This window comes from Camellia sinensis, chromosome 5, assembly GCF_055761805.1.
Source record: "Camellia sinensis isolate YWXY chromosome 5, ASM5576180v1, whole genome shotgun sequence".
Taxonomy (NCBI): domain Eukaryota; kingdom Viridiplantae; phylum Streptophyta; class Magnoliopsida; order Ericales; family Theaceae; genus Camellia; species Camellia sinensis.
In genome coordinates, this window is record NC_138965.1 from 212,326,134 (window position 1) to 212,345,668 (window position 19,535).

The 19,535-nt window shown below is 39.9% G+C and overlaps 1 protein-coding gene across 1 annotated transcript; it reads right to left on the bottom strand.

Annotated features, from left to right (window-relative positions):
• Positions 1-1,414: 1,414 nt before the first annotated feature.
• LOC145792068 (zinc finger BED domain-containing protein RICESLEEPER 2-like) lies at positions 1,415-4,185 on the bottom strand. The gene is made up of 5 exons (XM_082872556.1): positions 4,171-4,185; positions 3,231-3,329; positions 2,042-2,393; positions 1,799-1,860; positions 1,415-1,735 (listed from the first exon to the last, which is right to left on the bottom strand). The coding sequence occupies exons 1-5, from the start codon at positions 4,183-4,185 to the stop codon at positions 1,415-1,417; spliced, it is 849 nt and encodes a 282-aa protein (XP_082728682.1).
• Positions 4,186-19,535: the final 15,350 nt, after the last annotated feature.

A 19,535-nucleotide genomic window follows, 5' to 3' on the forward strand; every position in this document is an offset into this window, starting at 1 on the left:
TTAACATTATTTAATCCAATTTAATCATACCAAGTCAAATTTCAATTAAACATACCATAAAATCACATAAATTCTAATTAGCATAAAACACTAATCAGTTTCGGATTCGGCCGTCGATAAGGCCTTCAATTTGCAGTTTAAAACATAAAACATGAACAGATCAATTAACAATCAAACAGATAGAAATGCGTTTAAACTACTACACTCAATCAATCAGTTCAGAATGTCAGTCAAATCAGTTACTTAATCATGTTTAGTCACAGTTTAGCAGTGATCAGTGGTATTATTAGTAAACAGTGATGAGGGTTGTCATAGAGCAATAATGGTTGAGTCGAACATCGAGGCATTAAAATAGACTGAAACACCAGCGACTGAATGGCATAGTAAGAGACGGGGTTTTAAATTCAAGAAAGGCCGGAACAGTTCACTGAATAAAAAGTAAAATACAGGGTCAATAGGGGTGAGCATGGACCGGATTGGTCCAGATTGGGATAAAACCAGGACCAATCCGTTGTATACAGTTCTTGAAAAATTAAAACCAATCCAATCCGTTTAAATGGTGGAACCAATCCGAACCAATCCGTTGAAACACGGATTGGATCGGTTTAGGACCACGGATTTAAATAATTAAATAACAAAAAAAATATAGACATTACATTTCCATTCCAATAGCAACATAGCTGTTAAAAGCCTGTAAACAATATAATTATTAATAAAACAACATCCATTCCAATAGCAGCCTGTAAACAAAATAAGTAAGCAACATCCATTCCAATAGCAACATAGCTGCTGAAAACCTGTAAACAATATAAGTAAACATCCATTCCAATAAACAACATCCATTCCAATAGCATCTAAACTGGAGCAAACAACCTCCATTCTAAGTAAACATCATCCATTCCAAGCAAACACACATCAACAATAGTAGATAACAACAACCAAATTCAATAGTAGTAGACATTATATTTCCCTTTTCCAGAAATTCTAAGCAAACAGATATAAAGTAGTTTTAGACAAAAACAAATAAACAAACAAAGGCATGTTGACAGCAGCACAGCTTAAGGATGACAAACAAAAGCACCACAACAGCGCAGTGGCAGCAGCAGCACAACAGCAGCAGTAATAGGTGATTTCCTGCAGACCAAATCACTTTCCAGCAACTATGTTAACATTGGTTAGAGTTGCAAAAAAATTAATTTCAGTTTAAAGTAAAAAATAACACAATACATGAATGAAATTTAAATGATTAATTGAATATTAGAATTCTATTACCTCTTTCTATGTCCTCCAAATCTGCAAAGTTTTCTTCCATCTGAAGTGGCAATGGCAAAGCACGCAACCAATCTTGTGTACAAATTAAACTTTCAATAAGTTTTGGAGTAAGAGAACTACGGAATTGGTCAAGGATACGACCTCATGTGCTGAAAGTAGACTCAGAAGCAACAGTAGAGACAGGAATGGCCAAAATATCCCTAGCAACTTGAGAAAGAATTTTATATCTTGAAGAATTTGTCTTCCACCAACTTAAGATGTCAAAGTTTACAACTTCCTTTTCACAAGATTTTTCCAAATACCTATCTACTTCTGACTTTCCTCCATCACCTTCTTCTTCCTCCAAAAGCTTTTGAAATTTTGTCATAAGAGACACTTGGTGCTCACTTGAACCAATGTTTACATAATCAACAATGTCTACCTCATGAACCATTTCATTGGGAGATGAAGCAACTGTCTCAAACTATTTATACTCATCAAAAATGTTATTCAAAGTCTCTCTTACTTTTTGAGTGAGCTCACTCACCATGGCAGGTTGATAAACTTCAAAATAACAAAACCTCACATACTTCAACTTATAACGAGGATCTAACACAACAGCAATCAATAACATCATATTTATTTTTTCAATTTTCCCCAATACTTGTCAAATTTAGTCTTCATTTTTATTGCCATGGCTTTCAAAGAAGGATCTAAACTCTTTTCCCATTCAGTTAAGGCATTTTCTATAGCACAAACTTCAGTGAAGTACAAGTTGGAAGTGACATACAAAGAACCAAATAAGCGAACAGTTGCATCATAAACTTTTGCAAAAATTGTGTAAAGACATGAGCATCTTCCCAATCTTTAGAGGTAGGAGGTCCATGATTAAGTTCTAGTTTGAAATGTGGGTCTTCATCCTCTAATCTCTCAAATACTTTTTGAAACTTTATTACAACATCTAGCATTAGATATGTGGAGTTCCACCTAGTTTGAACATCTAGACACAACAAGCTTTTACATATTACCCTCTCTGTCTCAGCACATGTCCTGAAAAATTGCTCTCGTTGTGGAGAACTCCTTACATACTTCACCACATCACGAATTCGAGTTATTGAATCTTTAATTTCACTTAACCCATCCTTGACAATTAAATTAATTATATGGGCACAACACCTCATATGCAAGTACTCACCCCTTAAAATCAAAGAGTCAATGTTTTTTGAAAACTTCCTTTTCACATATGCAATAGCTACATCATTTGCACTTGCATTATCCACAGTGAATGTACTAATCTTCTCTATACCCTAATCAACTAAACATGATTCCACTGCCTTACCAATTGCCTCCCCTTTGTGACTAGAAATCACACTAAAGTTGAGAATTCTTTTTTGCAAATTCCAATCTTTATCAATAAAGTGGGCTGTTAGGCACATATATGAAACATTTTGTAGAGATGTCCATGAATTCGTAGTGAGACAAAGTCTATAGTTTGCATTCTTCAACACATTTTTCAATTTTTTCTTCTCACTACAATATAAATCCACAATATCCCTTGCTACTGTAAAGCGTGAAAACTTTTTGAAATTAGGTTGCATCACACTATAAAATTGACGGAATCCTTCACGCTCTACAAACCTAAATGGCAACTCATCAGTGATTACCATTTTAACAAGTGAATCCCTACATGCTTGTTGATCAAATTTCCAAACTCCAAGAGTTTTTTCACCTTCGGTTACAGATTGAAATGCCAAAGTCTTTTGTTTTTTATTTTCCTTATTCTGAGGGGACTTAGGACAATTTGCAATATGTTTTCTCAAAATGCTAGTTCCATTTGCACTAATCCAAGCATAAGAAGCTTTACATTGGTTACATTTAACACATGCAGCAATCTTACTCCCTTATTTAAAATTTTTGGTAAAATGCTCCCAAACTTCAGAATATTGTCTAGCTTTTGGCTTAGGAGGAGGGGGGCATACCTTTGAACTTGAAGGAGTTTCAAGCTGAGGATCATGTTCTTTATCAGATTGAGACTGAGAGAGGTTAATTACATCATTTGTGTCTCCGGTACTTGACATCTATCAAACAAAAGAAATAAATAAATCAAAAAAAAAAATACAGCCTGTAAAAATAATGTGTTTTAAAATGGGTTAAATTGGAAACTGGTTAAAAGTCAATAGAGCACTATATACAGAGATGAATTCTGTTTTTTCTGATTCGGTAAATGTGTTGTTTGTTTGTTTCTTATCAATTTATCAACAAATCAATCAATTCAAAATCAGCTTGGAATTGACTATTTGTTGTTTCTAAAATCAGCTTTTAAGAAGCGAGAAAACAAGTATGGAGGATGATGATGAGGTTAGTTTCCAACCTTCTACTACTCTGTTTTCTGCTTTTTTCTCTGTTTTTTTTAATTTTCAAAATGAAAATATACCTCTTGTTATGAAGAATTTATTATTCTTTTTCTTACAGTTTGGTAATTTTGTGTTTGTGTGTGTGTATGTGTGTGTGTGTGTGTGTGCAGGGTGAGACTACTACTATTATGTGCTTAGCTACTAAGTTGGAGGGGTGTAATGTAAATGAGAGAAGTTTTGCTTTTTTAACTCTGTTTTGCATTCAGATATTTCTTCTCCACCTAGTAGTTTTTTTTAATAAAATCAGATGAAAACAGAAATTGATTGTACTAATCTTTTTTTACATACAGAATTCAAAGAAAAAACACACACTCTGGATTAATTTTTTTTACTTACATTTAAAAAAAACAAACAACACAAAACATAGATGAAATTAGAAAAAATAAATAAAAATAAAAACAGAAAATAGAAAATAGAAAATAGAAATAGAAAACAGGAAGAAAAAAAAAGTATAAAAATAAAATGAAAACAGAAAACATAATAAAAAAAAAATTCTCTTACTTACATTTACCGAATCCATTGTAGATGACATGAACAATTGATTTGAGATTAAATCCACCGATCTGAGATGAAATCACAGCAGTGTATTGTGTATGTTTTTTCTTTGAGATTAAACCCATTTCAGAGTGTTAGAGAGAGAGAGAGAGAGAGAGGAGCTCACCGAAAGAGGGAGACAACAGCTATAGCTATCGATCTAATCTGAGATGGATGATCTGGGAATAGAGGAACAAAAATAGTCACCGAGAGAGAGAGAGAGAGAAAGAAAAAAAAAAAAAAAAGCTCACCGACAGAGAGAGACGAGCAGCAACACACCGATCTGATCTGAGATGGATGAGAATGTGAGAGAGAACTCAGTCTGAGATGAGAAAGAGAAAAGAGAGAGACACCATCGATAGAGACCTGAGATGAGAGTGAGAGACCTGAAAGAGACGTGAATGAGTGAGGCTGGATTAGGTTACATTTTAGTTTTTATATCAGATAAGAAATTATATGGTGTGGGAAGGTATATAGTATAAAAATATAGATTATTTCTAGATGGTCCGGATCAGTTCCAATCCGGAACCGATTCGTGGCCTACGGATTTTGAAATTTTCAATCTGGAACCGAACCACAGATTCAAAAAACCAATCCAAACCTATCGGATTAGACTGGACCGGATCAGATTACGGATTTTACAGATTCCCTGCTCAGCCCTAAGGGTCAACAACCAGTTCCAGTTAGGGAAGTGGTTCCATACCGCCCTGTTCTGAATGTGGTAAGAAACATAAAGGGGTTTGCTATAAAATATCTGGTGCTTGTCACAGGTGCGGCAAGGTGGGCCACATGGTCAAAGATTGCCCTTCTACTCCTCAGAGCAATAGTAAAGCTGCAGTCAACGCCGCAGCATCAACTGTTGCACCGAAACCAAATCCGAAAGCCACTGGAAAATAGCCTATGAGGCAAGGCCGAGTGTTCGCACTTGTATCGGGAGATGTACAAAATACCGAGACTGTTGTGTCAGGTATACTCTCAATCTGTACTCAAAATGCTTATGTTCTGATTGATTCGGGATCTACACATTCATATGTATCGCATGCTTTTTCGCGAAAATTAAATAGACCACTAGAACCTATGAACTATCTGTTAGCTGTATCTTCACCTGTTGCAGGATCTATGACATGTGCTTATATGTACTCCGCATGTGAAATTATTGTTGGAGATGTTCATTTGTATATTGATTTACTGCCTCAGAATATTGATCACTTTGATGTGATATTGGAAATGGACTGGTTAACGAAATATTATGCTACCATAGACTGTGTAACAAAACAAGTTGTTTTCCGTCCACCTGGACTGCCTGAATTTGTGTTTAATGGAGTTGAAGTAGTACCTCCCCCATATCTGATTTCATCCATGAAAGCTTTTAAACTGATTAAAAACGGGTATAAAGGGTATCTGTGTTGTGTATTAACTGTACCTACTGATGCTAAAACTGATGTGAATAGTATTCCTATAGTCAGAGAATTCCCAGATCTTTTTCTAGATGATTTGCCAGGGGATTTGATTGACAGAGAGATAGAGTTCACCATTGATGTGATTCCGGGTACACAACCAGTATCTAAAGCTCCTTACAGAATGGCACCGACTGAATTGAAAGAGTTGAAAGTTCAGCTGCAAGAACTGCTAGACAAGAAGTTCATCAGGCCTAGTACTTCGCCATGGGGCGCTCCAGTTTTATTTGTAAAGAAGAAAGACGGCTCACTGAGACTTTGCATTGACTACCGTGAACTGAACAAGGTAACAGTGAAAAATAAATATTCATTGCCTCGTATTGATGACTTATTTGATCAGTTATAGGGTGCCCAAGTTTTCTCTAAAATTGACCTTAGATCTGGATACCACCAGTTGAAAGTCAAGACAAGGGACATTGAAAGGACTGCCTTTCGAACGAGGTACGGACATTATGAATTCTTAGTTATGCATTTCAGAGTTACCAATGCACCTGTTGCATTTATGAACCTTATGAACAGAATTTTCAAACCATTCCTCAATGAATTTGTAGTTGTTTTCATAGATGACATTTTAATTTATTCCAAAAGCACGGAAGAACATGAACATCATTTGAGAATTGCCCTGCAGACCCTAAGAGAACATAAACTGTATGCTAAACTGACAAAATGTGAATTTTAGCTTGATAATGTAATGTTTTTGAGGCATGTGATCAGTAAAGATGGTATTACAGTTGACCCGCAGAAAATTGAAATAGTAGTGAATTGGCCCAGACCGTCTAATGTTACAGAAGTTCGAAGTTTCTTAGGCTTAGTCGGGTATTACAGAAGATTTGTGAAAGACTTCTCCAAGATTGCCTTACCATTGACTCAGTTGACTCAAAAGGGGATATTATTTAACTGGACCGATCAGAAAGAATCAGCTTTTCAAGAGTTAAAGACTCGACTTGTGACTGCACCGATTCTTACCCTACCCTCAGGTATAGATGATTTTACCATATTTAGTGATGCTTCTTATAAGGGTTTGGGATGTGTTTTAATGCAGAATGGTTAAGTGATTGTGTATGCTTCCCGACAATTAAGACCGCATGAAAAGAACTACCCAACCCATGACTTGGAACTTACTGCAGTAGTATTTTCACTGAAAATCTAGCGTCACTACCTTTATGGGGCGACATGTGAGGTGTATATAGACCACAAGAGTTTGAAATATTTCTTCACACAGAAAGAATTGAACATGAGGCAGCGGAGATGGTTAGAACTAATAAAAGATTATGACTTGCAAATTTTATACCATCCGGGGAAAGCTAACACCGTTGTCGATGCATTGAGTCAGAAATCAGTTGGAAATTTAGCTTGTTTACTCACTGGACAGAAAGAATTGCTAGGTGACCTTAAAAAATTTGAAGTTGAGATTGTTTTACGCGAACAAGGTGGAACCTTAGCTGCTATTTCTGCTCAACCGGTACTTATTGAAGAGATTAAAAAGAAACAGCAACAGGATGACTTCTTGAAGAAGATCATCGATGAACGAGAATCTAAACTGAGGTCGGATTTCAAATTTGAGAACAATGTACTGAAATTTCAGGGAAGGTTATGTGTACCGAGTGATTTTGAACTGAAAAGAAGAATTCTGCAAGAAAGCCACAATTCAAAATTGTCTATCCATCCAGGAAACACGAAAATGTACCAAGGCTTGAAACTGAATTTATGGTGGCCGGGAATGAAGAAAGAGATTGCTGACTTTGTGTCGAAATGTCTTCATTGCCAACAAGTTAAAACTGAACATCAACAACCCGCAGGCGTACTGCAACCCTTATCGATACTGGAGTGGAAATGGGAACATATCACTATGGATTTCATTGTTGGTTTACCTCGCTCCAGTAAAGGTGTGGACTCAATTTAGGTTATTGTTGATAGACTGACTAAATCTGCTCACTTCTTACTTGTCAAAACAATTTATAATGCGGACAAATTGGCCATAATTTATATTGATGAGATTGTTAGATTGCATGGAGTGCCTGGGTCCATTGTTTCTGATAGGGACTCGAAATTTACATCGAGATTCTGGCAAAGCCTACAGACAGCATTGGGTACTAAACTAAGACTGAGTAATGCATACCATCCTCAAACAGATGGTCAGTCAGAAAGAACCATCCAGACTCTGGAGGATTTACTGAGAATGTGTGTCCTTGATTTTCAGGGAAATTGGGAAAGCCATTTACTGTTGGCTGAATTCGCCTACAACAATAGTTTTCATTCAAGCATTGGTATGGCGCCTTTCGAGGCTTTGTATGGCAAGAAATGTTGATCTCCAATTTGCTGGGCAGAAGTTGGAGATGGGCCTTTGCTTGGGCCTGATATTGTACATGAAACTACTGAAAAAGTGAAACTGATTCAACAGAGGCTGAAAACCGCACAAAGCCGATAGAAAAGTTATGCGGATGTCCGAAGACGAGACAGAGAATATGAAGTAGGTGATCACGTTTTTGTTAAAGTGACACCGATGAAAGGCCAGACTCGTTTTGGAGTCAAGGGCAAGCTAGCGCCGAGATATGTCGGACCGTATGAGATTATTGAGAAAATCAATCCGGTGGCGTATCAAATAGCGTTTCCTCCTGAAATAGAGCATATGCATTCCATATTTCAATGTTGAGAGATTATCTTCGGGATCCCTTTCATGTTATTGAGCCTACTCGTGTAGTGCTAAGTGATGACTACACTTATGAAGAACGGCCTATTCAGATTGTAAACAGACGGATCAAGAAATTGAGGAACAAAGAGATTCCGTTAGTGAAAGTTGATTGGAAAAACCATGGTGGCGTATATGCCACTTGGGAAAGGGAAGACGATATGGTCAAGAGATATCCTGAACTGTTCCCTCTGGATCCGGTATTCTTCCAAAATGAAGGTAATTCGAGTTTCGAGGGCCAAACTCTTTGTAAGGAGGGGAGATTGTGACAACCCTCACCACTGTTTACTGATAATACCACTGATTACTGCTAAACTGTAACTGAACATCATTAAGTAATTGATTTGACTGACATTCTGAACTGATTGATTAAGTGTATTAGTTTAAACGCATCTCTATCTGTTTGACTGTTAATTGATCTGTTCATGTTTTAAGTTTGAACTGTAAATTAAAGGCCTTATCGATGACCGAATTTGAAATTGATTAATGTTTCATGTTAATTAGAATTTATGTGATTTTATGGTAGATTTGATTGAAATGTGATTTAGAATTATTAAATTAGATTAAAAAGTTATATTACATCAATTTGGGTTATTTACCAAATTGTCATTAGTGGACAATGCTAGGCCACCTATTAGTCTTGATTTACCTATGCTTGGCATCACTCTTCATTCATCTTCCTAGAGACAAAACCGACACAAGAGAGAGAGAGAGTTAGGAGAAAATTTGGGTTCAACAAGATTTGCTTGGAAAATTGGGAGAATTGAAAGTGAATTGGCAAATTGAGCTTCCATTCTTGAAATTGAGGACCTAAGGTAGGAGAATCATCTTCTTGAACTTGTATTCTAGTTGTATCTTGCATGGTTAATGAGTCTTTAGTGATCTAATTCTAGAATTGGTTCTAACATGTTGAATTAAGGCTTAAATCATGCATGAATGTACACATTGTTGAGTTTTGAGGTTGATTTCATGGAAATCCTCACATTCATGTCTATATTCTAGTTATGGTCCATGAATTCATCATGTTTTTGAGTGAATTGACTCATTTGATCATGTATTGGAAGCTTTGATTTCGATTGAACACATGCATGTCTTATGTTCATCATGTTCATGAAGTTTTGTTGAAATTGTGTTTTATTGGAACTACCTTTGGGCTTTGGTTTTGTAAGTTGATCTTTGAAACATGTCATATTATGGGTTTTAATGTGTTTTCCTAAAATTAGCACAAAAGGATCGATTTTGATGTTTTAATGTTGAGTTTCATGCTTGGAGACTGTAACAACCCTCACCACTATTTACTGATAAACTACTGATTACTACTAAACTGAGACTGATTATGAAAAGTAATTGAACTGATTGAAATACTGAACTAACTGACTGAAATCTGAAACTGATTGATTGACTGTATCTGTTTAAATGCATTATCTATCTGTTTGATTGTTTGATTATCTGTTCGTGTTTTATGTTTAAATTGCGAATTGAAGGCCTTATCGGCAGACGAACCGGAGATCGATTAGTGTTTCATGATCATCATAATTTATGTGATTTTATGGTGTAATTATCTGAAAACAGATTTGGTATGATTAAATTAGATTAAAATGAGCTAAATTACATAAGTTACCCTATTTACCTTATTGTCATCCTAGTGGCCCACTACCTAACACATTTGAGCCTTGCACTTGATCACATAACATTTCTCCCTCAGCCATTTCAGAGGCCACAACCGACTAGAGTGAGAGAGTGAGAGAATAGGAGTGATTTCAACTTGATCTTTGTGATTTGGCTTGAAGAAATTGAAGGTTGATTACATAATTAAGCTCTGACACCTTAAACTCAAGACTTAGGTAAGGAGATTTAACCTCTCATTGTTGTGTCTAAGTTGATTCTTGCATGGTTCATGTCTAATTGAGGAGCCAAGTCATGATTTAGTTCTAACATGTTGAATTATAGCTCAATTGTTGCATGCATGCCTATTTATTGAATTTCGAGTTGATTCCATGAAAAATTGTCACATGCATGCTCATAGTTATGTTAAGTCCATGTTTTCATCTTGTTTTTTGAACAATTGGCTCATTGGAGCTAGCATTGAAGCTTTGAAGTGGTTTTAACTCATGCATGTCATGCTTGGATTATGTTCTTGAAATTTGGTTTGAAAATGAGTTTAATTGATCTTCCTTTGGGCTTTGATTTTACAAATTGAGCTTTGAATCCTGTTTAACTATGAGTCTTGAAGTGTTTTCCAGAAAATAAGCCCAAGAGGATCGAATTTGGTGTTTGAAACTTGATTTTGAGCTTGAGGTTCGAATCTGGGAATTCCAGATTTTGAACTCACGCTCGAGCGGGGTGACTGGCGCTCGAGCATGGAAATCGTGCTCCCAGCATTTTGTTCTGTTTTTAAGTTAGCTCGAACGGGGTAATTTATGCTCGAGCGGGACCTTGTGTCTTACGCTCGAGCGGATGTCGAGCACCCAATCGAGCGTGGATTTCACCTATCCAGCACTTTTGACTGTTTTGCAGTACGCTCGAGCGGTTGACTCTGCGCTCGAGCGGAAACCTTTGTCTGCATGTCCGCTCGAGCGGATTAACCTACGCTCGAGCAGGACCCCTATTTTCTGAAAATTTTGAAAATGCTTTTAAAGTGCATCTTTGCATCCTCATTTCATCCTAGGCATTCTTAGGCCTAGTTTAAGGCATCTTAATGAGGGTATAGATGTAGAACCACACCGAGGCAAATTAGGGATTAAATTATTATTTTTCCCAACTATGTAGCTTAGTGTGTGTTCAATCTGTAAACTGTGTAAGGTTGGCGACTGGGGACGCGCTCTAGCCTAACTGTAGCCTAGAACTCTGTAAGTAACAACTGTGTAAAGATATGTTCAAAAATGATTATCTTCTGAACAATTGAACTGTACTGTTTCTGAATTGATACTGTTAATAGAATGAATGTATGTCCTCTATTCTGAACTGTATTGTGGCATCCTTAGCAACTACTGTTACTGACTGTTACTGTTACAGAGATCTCTGTCGGTTCCCTTGTTGGAACCACTACTGTTTACTGATTGATGGCCATCATTGACTATTCGGTCTTTCAAGACCTACTGTTTACTGTACTGTTATGCTAATGGATGTACCACATATGACTGTACTGACTGAACGACTGAAATACTGATTTAATGAACTGTTTTCATTACTGTAAGGACATTCATTCTAAACCCCTTTACGCATTATGTTATTCACTGGGCTTTAGCTCACTGCTCATATATACATGTAGGTGTACAGGCACCAGATCGCGGCTAGAAACGTCGGGGTTAAGCTCCAATTTTGTCAAGCCAACCACTATGCCTCACTGCGAGGTTCTGATCCTGTCAAGCTATGGCTTAGGGGTGTTTTAATTTCCCCCGTCTGTCTTTGTAACTGTTTTGTAGACTGTATAGACTGTTACTGTACTGTTATATAGGGATTAGGTCCCTGATCTGGATGATTATAAATGTTGTACATACTGTTCTGCATTGTGTATATGTATATATGAAAAGTCTTTTTGGCATTCAGACTGTCACAGCTCATTAGATATTGTTTATTTACTGTATTGGCTTCTGCCAGGCCCCTGTACTCTGTTTTACTGTATTACTGTTAAGCAGGCCTTCAGTAATCTCGAATTACTGGCCGATTACGGTGCTAAACCCATAGGGGCGGGTTTGGGTCGTGACAGAGACAAATCTAGAAATTCCAGATTTTGGATCCACGCTGGTGTACGCTCGAGCGTACACTCTGAGTTCATGCAGTCCGCTCGAGCGAGGAAAGTAACGCTCGAGCGTGAAATGCATGCACCCAGAAGTTCTTGTGTTTTGCAGTCTGCTCGAGCGAGGGAATGTACGCTCGAGCGAGGACTTGTGTCTCACGCTCAAGCAGAGGTCACGCGCCCATCGAGCGTGAATTGCATGCATCCAGTACTTTTGCCAAAGTTTGCAGTCCGCTCGAGCGGGGAAAGTCACGCTAGAGCGAAGATCTTTTGTCTGCATGTCCACTCGAGCGTAGAAAGCCACGCTCAAGCGAGACCCATGTTTTCTAAAAATTCTGAAAAGTGTTTTAAAGTACATCTTTGCATCCTCATTTCATCCTAGGCATTCCCTGGCCTAGTTTAAGGCATCTTAATGAGGATATTGATGTAGAACCACACCGAGTCAAGTTAGGAACTAAGTCATTGATTCCCAAGTGTGTAACTTAGTGTGTGTTCATTCTGTAACTGTGTAGGGTTGGCATCCGAGGACGCTCTAGCCTATCTGTAGCCCAGTGCTCTGTGAGTAACACTGTTGTAAAGACATATTCAATCATGAATATTTTCTGAATGATCAACTGTACTGCATTCTAAAATGATATTTCTTACTGAATGAATGTTTGTCCTATTTGCGAACTGTATTCGTGGCATCCATAGCAATTTACTGTTACTGTTATTGTACTGTACTACTACTGTCACAGAGATCTCTATCGGTTTCCATGTTTGGAACTACTACTATTTACTGATATGATGGCCATCAACTGACAGTTCGGTCTGTTAAGACCTACTGTACTGTTTGCTATTGGATGTACCACTTATGACTGTTATGATTGAATAACTGATATACTATTCAAATGGCTGTTTTAAATACTGAAAGGGCATTCATTCCTAACCCCTTTATGCATATGTTATTCACTGGGCTTTAGCTCACTGTTTATATATATATGTAGGTGTCCAGGCACCGGATCGGAGCTAGGAGCGTTGGGTTAAACTCTCTTTTATCAAGCCAACCAACATGCCTCACTGCGAGGTTCCAAGTGTGTTCAAGCTTAGACTTTTTGGGGTGTCTCAAATCACCCTTCTGTCTCTGTTTTGTATACTGTATAGACTTGTACTGTACTGTTATTGTAGGGATTTGGTCCCTAACTTGAATGCCTGTATATGATGTATGTACATACTGCTTTTTTCCGAATATGAATGTGTTATGAAAAGTCTTTTTGCATACAGATTGTCACAGTTCATTTGACATCTTTTATTTACTGTTTTGGCTTCTGCCAGCCCCTGTACTCTGTATTACTATTATTACTGTTAAGCAGGCCTTCGATAATCACGGATTACTGGCCGGTTACGGTGCTAAACCCATAGGGGCGGGTTTGGGTCGTGACACACACAGGCAGTCACAACTGTGTTCCGAATTTCAATTCACAAAGTCCTAGACAAAATCTGATCCCAGCCCTATTTCAAAGCACCAGCTAGGGTGCCAGGAGAATTTATGGGAAGAAGCCTCGGTAAGCATTGTGCTTACCATAACGAAGATGGGCATATGATTGAGGGTTACATAGCCCTGAAAGCACACCTGGAAGACCTGGTAAGGCAAGGCCATTTAAGGGACCTTGTAGACGAGGCCAGGACAAGGGAAGAACAGGCAAGACTGCCTCAGGCACCAGCAGCACTGCCTCCCCCAACACAGTAACCACAGGCAGGAGGACCTCGGGTAATTAATGTAATTCACTCGAAGGTCAATGAAAACGAAATAAGGGGGGAGACCTAGAGGGTAAAACACTTGCAGCACGTGTACCAGGTCGGGAAAAAACGACATCAGGCCGAGGTGTACCAAGGACCAGCAGTGTCCTTTACTGAAGCTGACCTTGAGATGGTCCAACATCTCCACAATGATGCCTTGGTAGTATCCCTCCAGGTCGGGGAGTGCCAAGTGAAGCGCATCCTAATCGACCAAGGCAGCTCTTGTGACATCATATACGTCAAGTGTTACAAGAAGCTTGGCCTTTACCCAGACGATTTGGAGCAATCCAATGGCCCAATGGTCGGGTTCAATGGAACGTCGACATGGCCACTGAGAACAACGAGCTTGGAGGTGCGGGCTAGCACCAGGAAGATAAAGACAGAATTCACCGTAATCGACTCGCCCTCCCCTTACAATGCTATCCTGGGAAAGCCATGGTTGCATGCAATGAGGGTTGTTCCCTCAACATTGCATCAACTATTATGGTTTCCAACAGAGCATGGGATAGAAGAAGACAGAGGAGATCAGCTGCAGGCAAAAAATTGCACCATGGTAGCAATGAAATCCACCTGTAGCATACGAGAACTAGAGAGGGTAGAAATCGAAGACGAAGATGTGGAAGTCCTAGAAGACGTCGGCAAGGAGCTAGCCGAGAAAAGTGAAGAAGCACTGAAGAAAATCCTCGTCCAGGAGGGGGATGAAAAACGCTTCTTCTTTTTTGGCTCGGGCTTAGTCGAAGAATAGGAAAAATAGTTGGAGGCATTCTTGAGAGCAAACATTGAAATGTTTGCCTGGACGCCTTACGAAATGTCTGGCATTGACCCCGAGGTCACTTTCCATAAACTGAACGTTGACAGGTCGGCCAAACCTGTAATCCAATGAGCAAGAAGACCGACATTGATGCACGTCGAAGCAGTAGAGGAAGAAGTAGACAGACTTCTAGAGGCCTGGGCCATTCGAGAGTTAAACTACCCGACATGGCTATCAAACACAGTAGTGGTGAAGAAAAAGAATGAAAAATGGAGGGTCTGCGTGGACTTTACTAGCCTAAACAAGAGCTGTCCCAAAGACAGTTTTCCTCTACCCAATATTAACCAGCTGGTGGACGCTACATCAGGGCATGGAAGGATGAGCTTCCTGGATGCCTACAGGGGGTACCACCAAATAGCTATGTACTCCCCAGATAAAGAGAAGACTGCGTTTATCACCCCAAAAGGGCTGTATTGCTACAAAATGATGTCTTTTGGGTTGAAAAACGTAGGAGCAACTTACTAAAGATTGGTAACCAAGATGTTCAGACACCTGATTGGCCGAACGATGGAAGTTTACATCGACGACATGGTCGTGAAAACCAAGGAACCTGAGGGTCATCTGGCCGACCTAAAAGCAGTCTTTGAAATCCTTAAAACATATCGGCTCCGACTCAATGCATCGAAGTATGCATTTGGAGTTAGATCTGGTAAGTTCTTGGGATACCTGGTGACCAGAAAGGGCATTGAGGCCAGCCCAGTTCAGATCAAGGCCATCTTGGAATTGAAGAGCCCGACGTCGGCAAAACAGGTGCAAATGTTGACTGGAAGGGCCACGCCCTGAATAGGTTCATAAACAGAAGCTCAGACAAGTGCAAACCTTTCTTCAACTTAGCAAAAAAAGCCACAGATTTTTTATGGACCGAGGAGTGCGAAGCCGCCTTGGCCGACTTAAAGAAATATCTGACCACAGCTCTAGTTCTTTCAAATCCAAAACTTAGAGAGGAGCTGTTCCTGTACTTGGCAGTTTCAGAACATGCCGCAAGTGCAGTGGTAATCCGAGAAAAAAAAGGGGAACAAAGGGCTGTTTACTATGTAAGCAAAACCCTGGCTGATGCAGAAACCAGGTATTTACCCCTAGAGAAGTTGACGCTAGCATTAGTAATGGCTTCAAAGAAGCTGAACCATTACTTCCAAGCCCACAAAATTGTGGTGTTAACAGAACACCCATTGAAGTCCCTGTTGCAGCAGGGAGACCTGACAAGCAGAATAGCCAGATGGGCAGTGGCCAGTATGACCTAGAATACAGACCCGGAACAGTAATCAAAGGCCAAGTTTTGGCCGACTTCGTGGCCGAGTTCACGCCTGAATCCATCATACATCGGGCTTCGTTGAGCCGACGTGAACGATGTCCAAACCAGCAAAAAGGAGCCCAGCCGAAGGTAACGGAACAAAGGAAGGAAGAAAAACTCAGACCCTGCAGCATTTACATCGGCGACTCCTTCCGACTGTTTATTGATGGGAGTTCAAACTGACAAGGAGCGGGGGTAGGAGTAGTTCTGGTATCTCCAGATGGACAGATATTGGAACAATCCATTCGTTTGGGGTTTAAGGCCTCAAACAATGAAGCAGAGTATAAAGCATTGATTGCAAGACTGAAGCTGGCAGTAACAGCAGAAGCAAATGAGGTAATAGTCTTCTGTGATTCGCAGCTCATAGTCAACCAGAAACGGGCGAGTTTGCAGCCCGAGATGAAAGGATGTCGACCTACGCAAAGGAAGTCAATAGGTTGGTAGCCTTGTTTCAGAATTGCTGACTACATCAGGTAAGCCGAGATGATAATAGTCACACCGATGCACTGGCCAACCTGGCTAGTGTAATACAATCTGGAAAAGCAAGGACAATTATAGTTGACTACTTGTCGGGCCCCAACATTGAGCCACTGACCACAGAGCGTGAAGCAATGTGTGTGGATATGGGACCAAGCTGGATGGATGCAATTGTAGCATTCTTGAAGGAAGGGAAGCTGCCAGATGACCACAAAGAGGCACACAAGATCAGATTAAAGTCGGCAAGATTCAGCTTGACAGCAGAAGGACATCTCTACAGAAGATCCTTCACTGGACCTCTTTTAAGGTGTGTACACCCTTCACAAGTCAAAGATTTTTTATATGAAATACATGAAAGAAATTTGTGGAAGCCACGCTGGGGGCCATCACCAGCTCATAGGGCCATCACCCAGGGGTATTGGTGGCCCTACATGCAGAAAGACGCAGAGGCCTATGTCAAGAAGTGTGAAGAGTGCCAAAGGTTTGCACCATTGATACACCAACCAACAGCAGACCTGAACCCAGTATCTAGTCCTTGGCCGTTTGCCCAATGAGGAATGGATCTTGTCGGACAACTGCCCTAAGCAATTGGGCAAAGGAAGTACCTACTGGTGGCAACAGATTACTTCACCTAGTGGATAGAGCCTGAACCCCTTGCCAAGACCCGAGATGTAGATGTGAAGAACTCCATATGGAAGAACGTCATCACTTGGTTTGGGATTCCAAGAGCAATAGTTGTAGATAATGGAACACAATTTGACAGTAAGCTAATCAAAAGTTTCTGTGCAAAGTTCAAAATCAAAAATTACTTTTCCACCCCGAGTTTTCCTCAAAGCAGAGGCATCCAACAAAGTCATCTTAGATAGGATTAGGAAGAGGTTACAAACAGCAAAAAGAAAATGGGTGGATGAACTGCCAAGTGTACTCTGGGCATATCGAACTACGCTGAGAAGGTCAACTGGGAAATCCCCATTTGCCATGGCTTATGGCACAGAAGCAGTCATTCCGCTGAAAGTTGGCATCCCTGGGATCAGAACCCAGGGAGTAGAGAATGGGACCAACGATGTATTATTAGCCTGAGATCTGGATCTGCTAGAAGAAAGAAGGAAGAAAGCTGCAATTCAGCTGGCGGCATACCAGCAGCAACTTGTCAGGGCTTATAATAAGAAGGTTAACCCAAGGGAGTTCCAAGTCAGCGACCTGGTCTTGAGAAAAGTCGTCGGCAACTAGAAGGATCCCAGAGAGGGCAAGCTTGGCCCAAATTGGGAGGGACCCTATAGAATCATCTCGGTATTGGGCAATGGGGCATATCGTTTCGAAGATAATGAAGGCAAAGAGTTGCCAAGACTTTGGAATACTTGCAATTTGAATTTTTTCTATCATTAGACTTTTTTTGTTCTTTGTTATTTACCGAAGTAAATAAATAAAGTTTTAGCTTGATTTTTCACATTTGTGACTAATACAATACTTGCCGAAGTTTCTAATACATGCATAATGAGAACCCAAGTAGAACGTGAGTTCACATTAGAGGGCAAAGAGTTGGAAAATGGTTCCTGAAAATACGAGATCATGTTTAACACTGGTTGAAATTTGTGAAAAATTTACAAGTTGAAGTTAAACCGAGATCATGTCTAACATTTGTTGAAATTTGTGAAAAATTTACAAGTTAAAGTTAGACCGAGATCATGTTTAACACTTGTTGAAATTTGTGAAAAATTTACAAGTTGAAATTAAACTAAAGTTATGTCCAACACTTGTTGAAATTTGTAAAAAATTTACAAGTTAAGGCCAAGGTTGTATTAAATTGAGTATTTATGTACTTACCGATATAAACCGTTGATGGGTATAGCCGAGGTATTTCACCCCAAGAAAATTACGCAAATAAAGTGTGCCTTGAAGACATGCAAAATTATTCTAAGTATGGAAATCATATAAGCGCTGTAAAGGGAAGAAAAAGATACAAGCGTTCAGGAAAGAAGCTGCATTTATAAAAGAGGGCACTTCGGCCTACCAAAAGGGTAATTGTTCAAAGATTACAAAGGAAGGCACGTCGGCCATATAAAGAACTTACATTGTTTCAAAGAAAAACAAAAAGTACAGAAAAAAGAAGAAGAACATCAAATTAAGACTCGTCAGCACCACTGGCAGGTTAGGTCTGGAGCTTGGAAGACTGCTGAGAAGATATCTCGGCGGCCTTCTCAGCAGCGAGCTCGGCATCAATTTCTTGCAGGGTTTGATCGAGGCTCTTGTCGGCGAGAGGCACGTCGGATGATGCCTTCCCAAGAGTAACATCTTTGGGAAACTCCTCACCCTCCTCATCTTGAGTCAAGTCTAAGACTTGCTCATTTTGAGTAGGGGACTTTACCCCAACCGTTTCCTTGGACTTCCTCACCAAAACCTCCTCCTCGGACTCGGAATCGTCATCGGATTGGCTTGGAGTTGGGGGGAATGGAAGAGGAAGGACGTCGGCGTTCCTAAGGGGGGAGTCCTCGGCGATTTCTAACTTTTTCAGCAAGGTCATCCGACCAAGGGTGAAACCCTTGTTGCATGCCTGCCTCACTTGTTTTTCGTAGTCCGCCGTGACGTCGGCCACCCCCTCAGTGTACCCCTTCTCATCTGCGGCCTTAAATTCGGCGCTTTTTGTTGCCAATGCGTCCTAAAGTTCTTTCTGGGCCTGGGCCATCTTTCCCTCGGCCTCTTTCTTTTCGGCCTCAAGAACCTTCTTGATAGCCTCTGCAGAATCTGCCCTCTCCTCGACATCATCTCTTTCTTTAATAGCAGCCTCGGCCTGCTCTTCCAAAGACTTCATTTTTTATTGTAAGCTCTTATTGGTCTTCTGCAGACTGGAGACCTCCCTCCTTTTGTCGGCCAGCTCCTTTCGGTTTTCAAAAGCTTGCATTGAGAAGTAATGAGCATGCTAGATGGCCTAAAAGAGAACAGAGCAGAAGTTATTAGAAAATTTTCTAAGTACAAAAAAGAAAGAAAGATACCAAGTGTGAAGACTTACTTGAGCAGAACGCTGGAGCATCAGGGCGAAGTTCTCATGCTCAATCATCTCGGCGTTACGGTTAAGATCCCCATGGAGGAGCAAGG

Bases quoted from the DNA above. Each gene is read 5' to 3' on its own strand.
- LOC145792068 (XM_082872556.1), bottom strand. The intron at 1,861-2,041 runs GTATGTCACTTC...CTGTTGTGTTAG, and splicing joins GTTCGCTTATTTGGTTCTTT to ATCCTCGTTATAAGTTGAAG. The intron at 1,736-1,798 runs GTGAGTGAGCTC...GAGTATAAATAG, and splicing joins AAGTTTATCAACCTGCCATG to TTTGAGACAGTTGCTTCATC.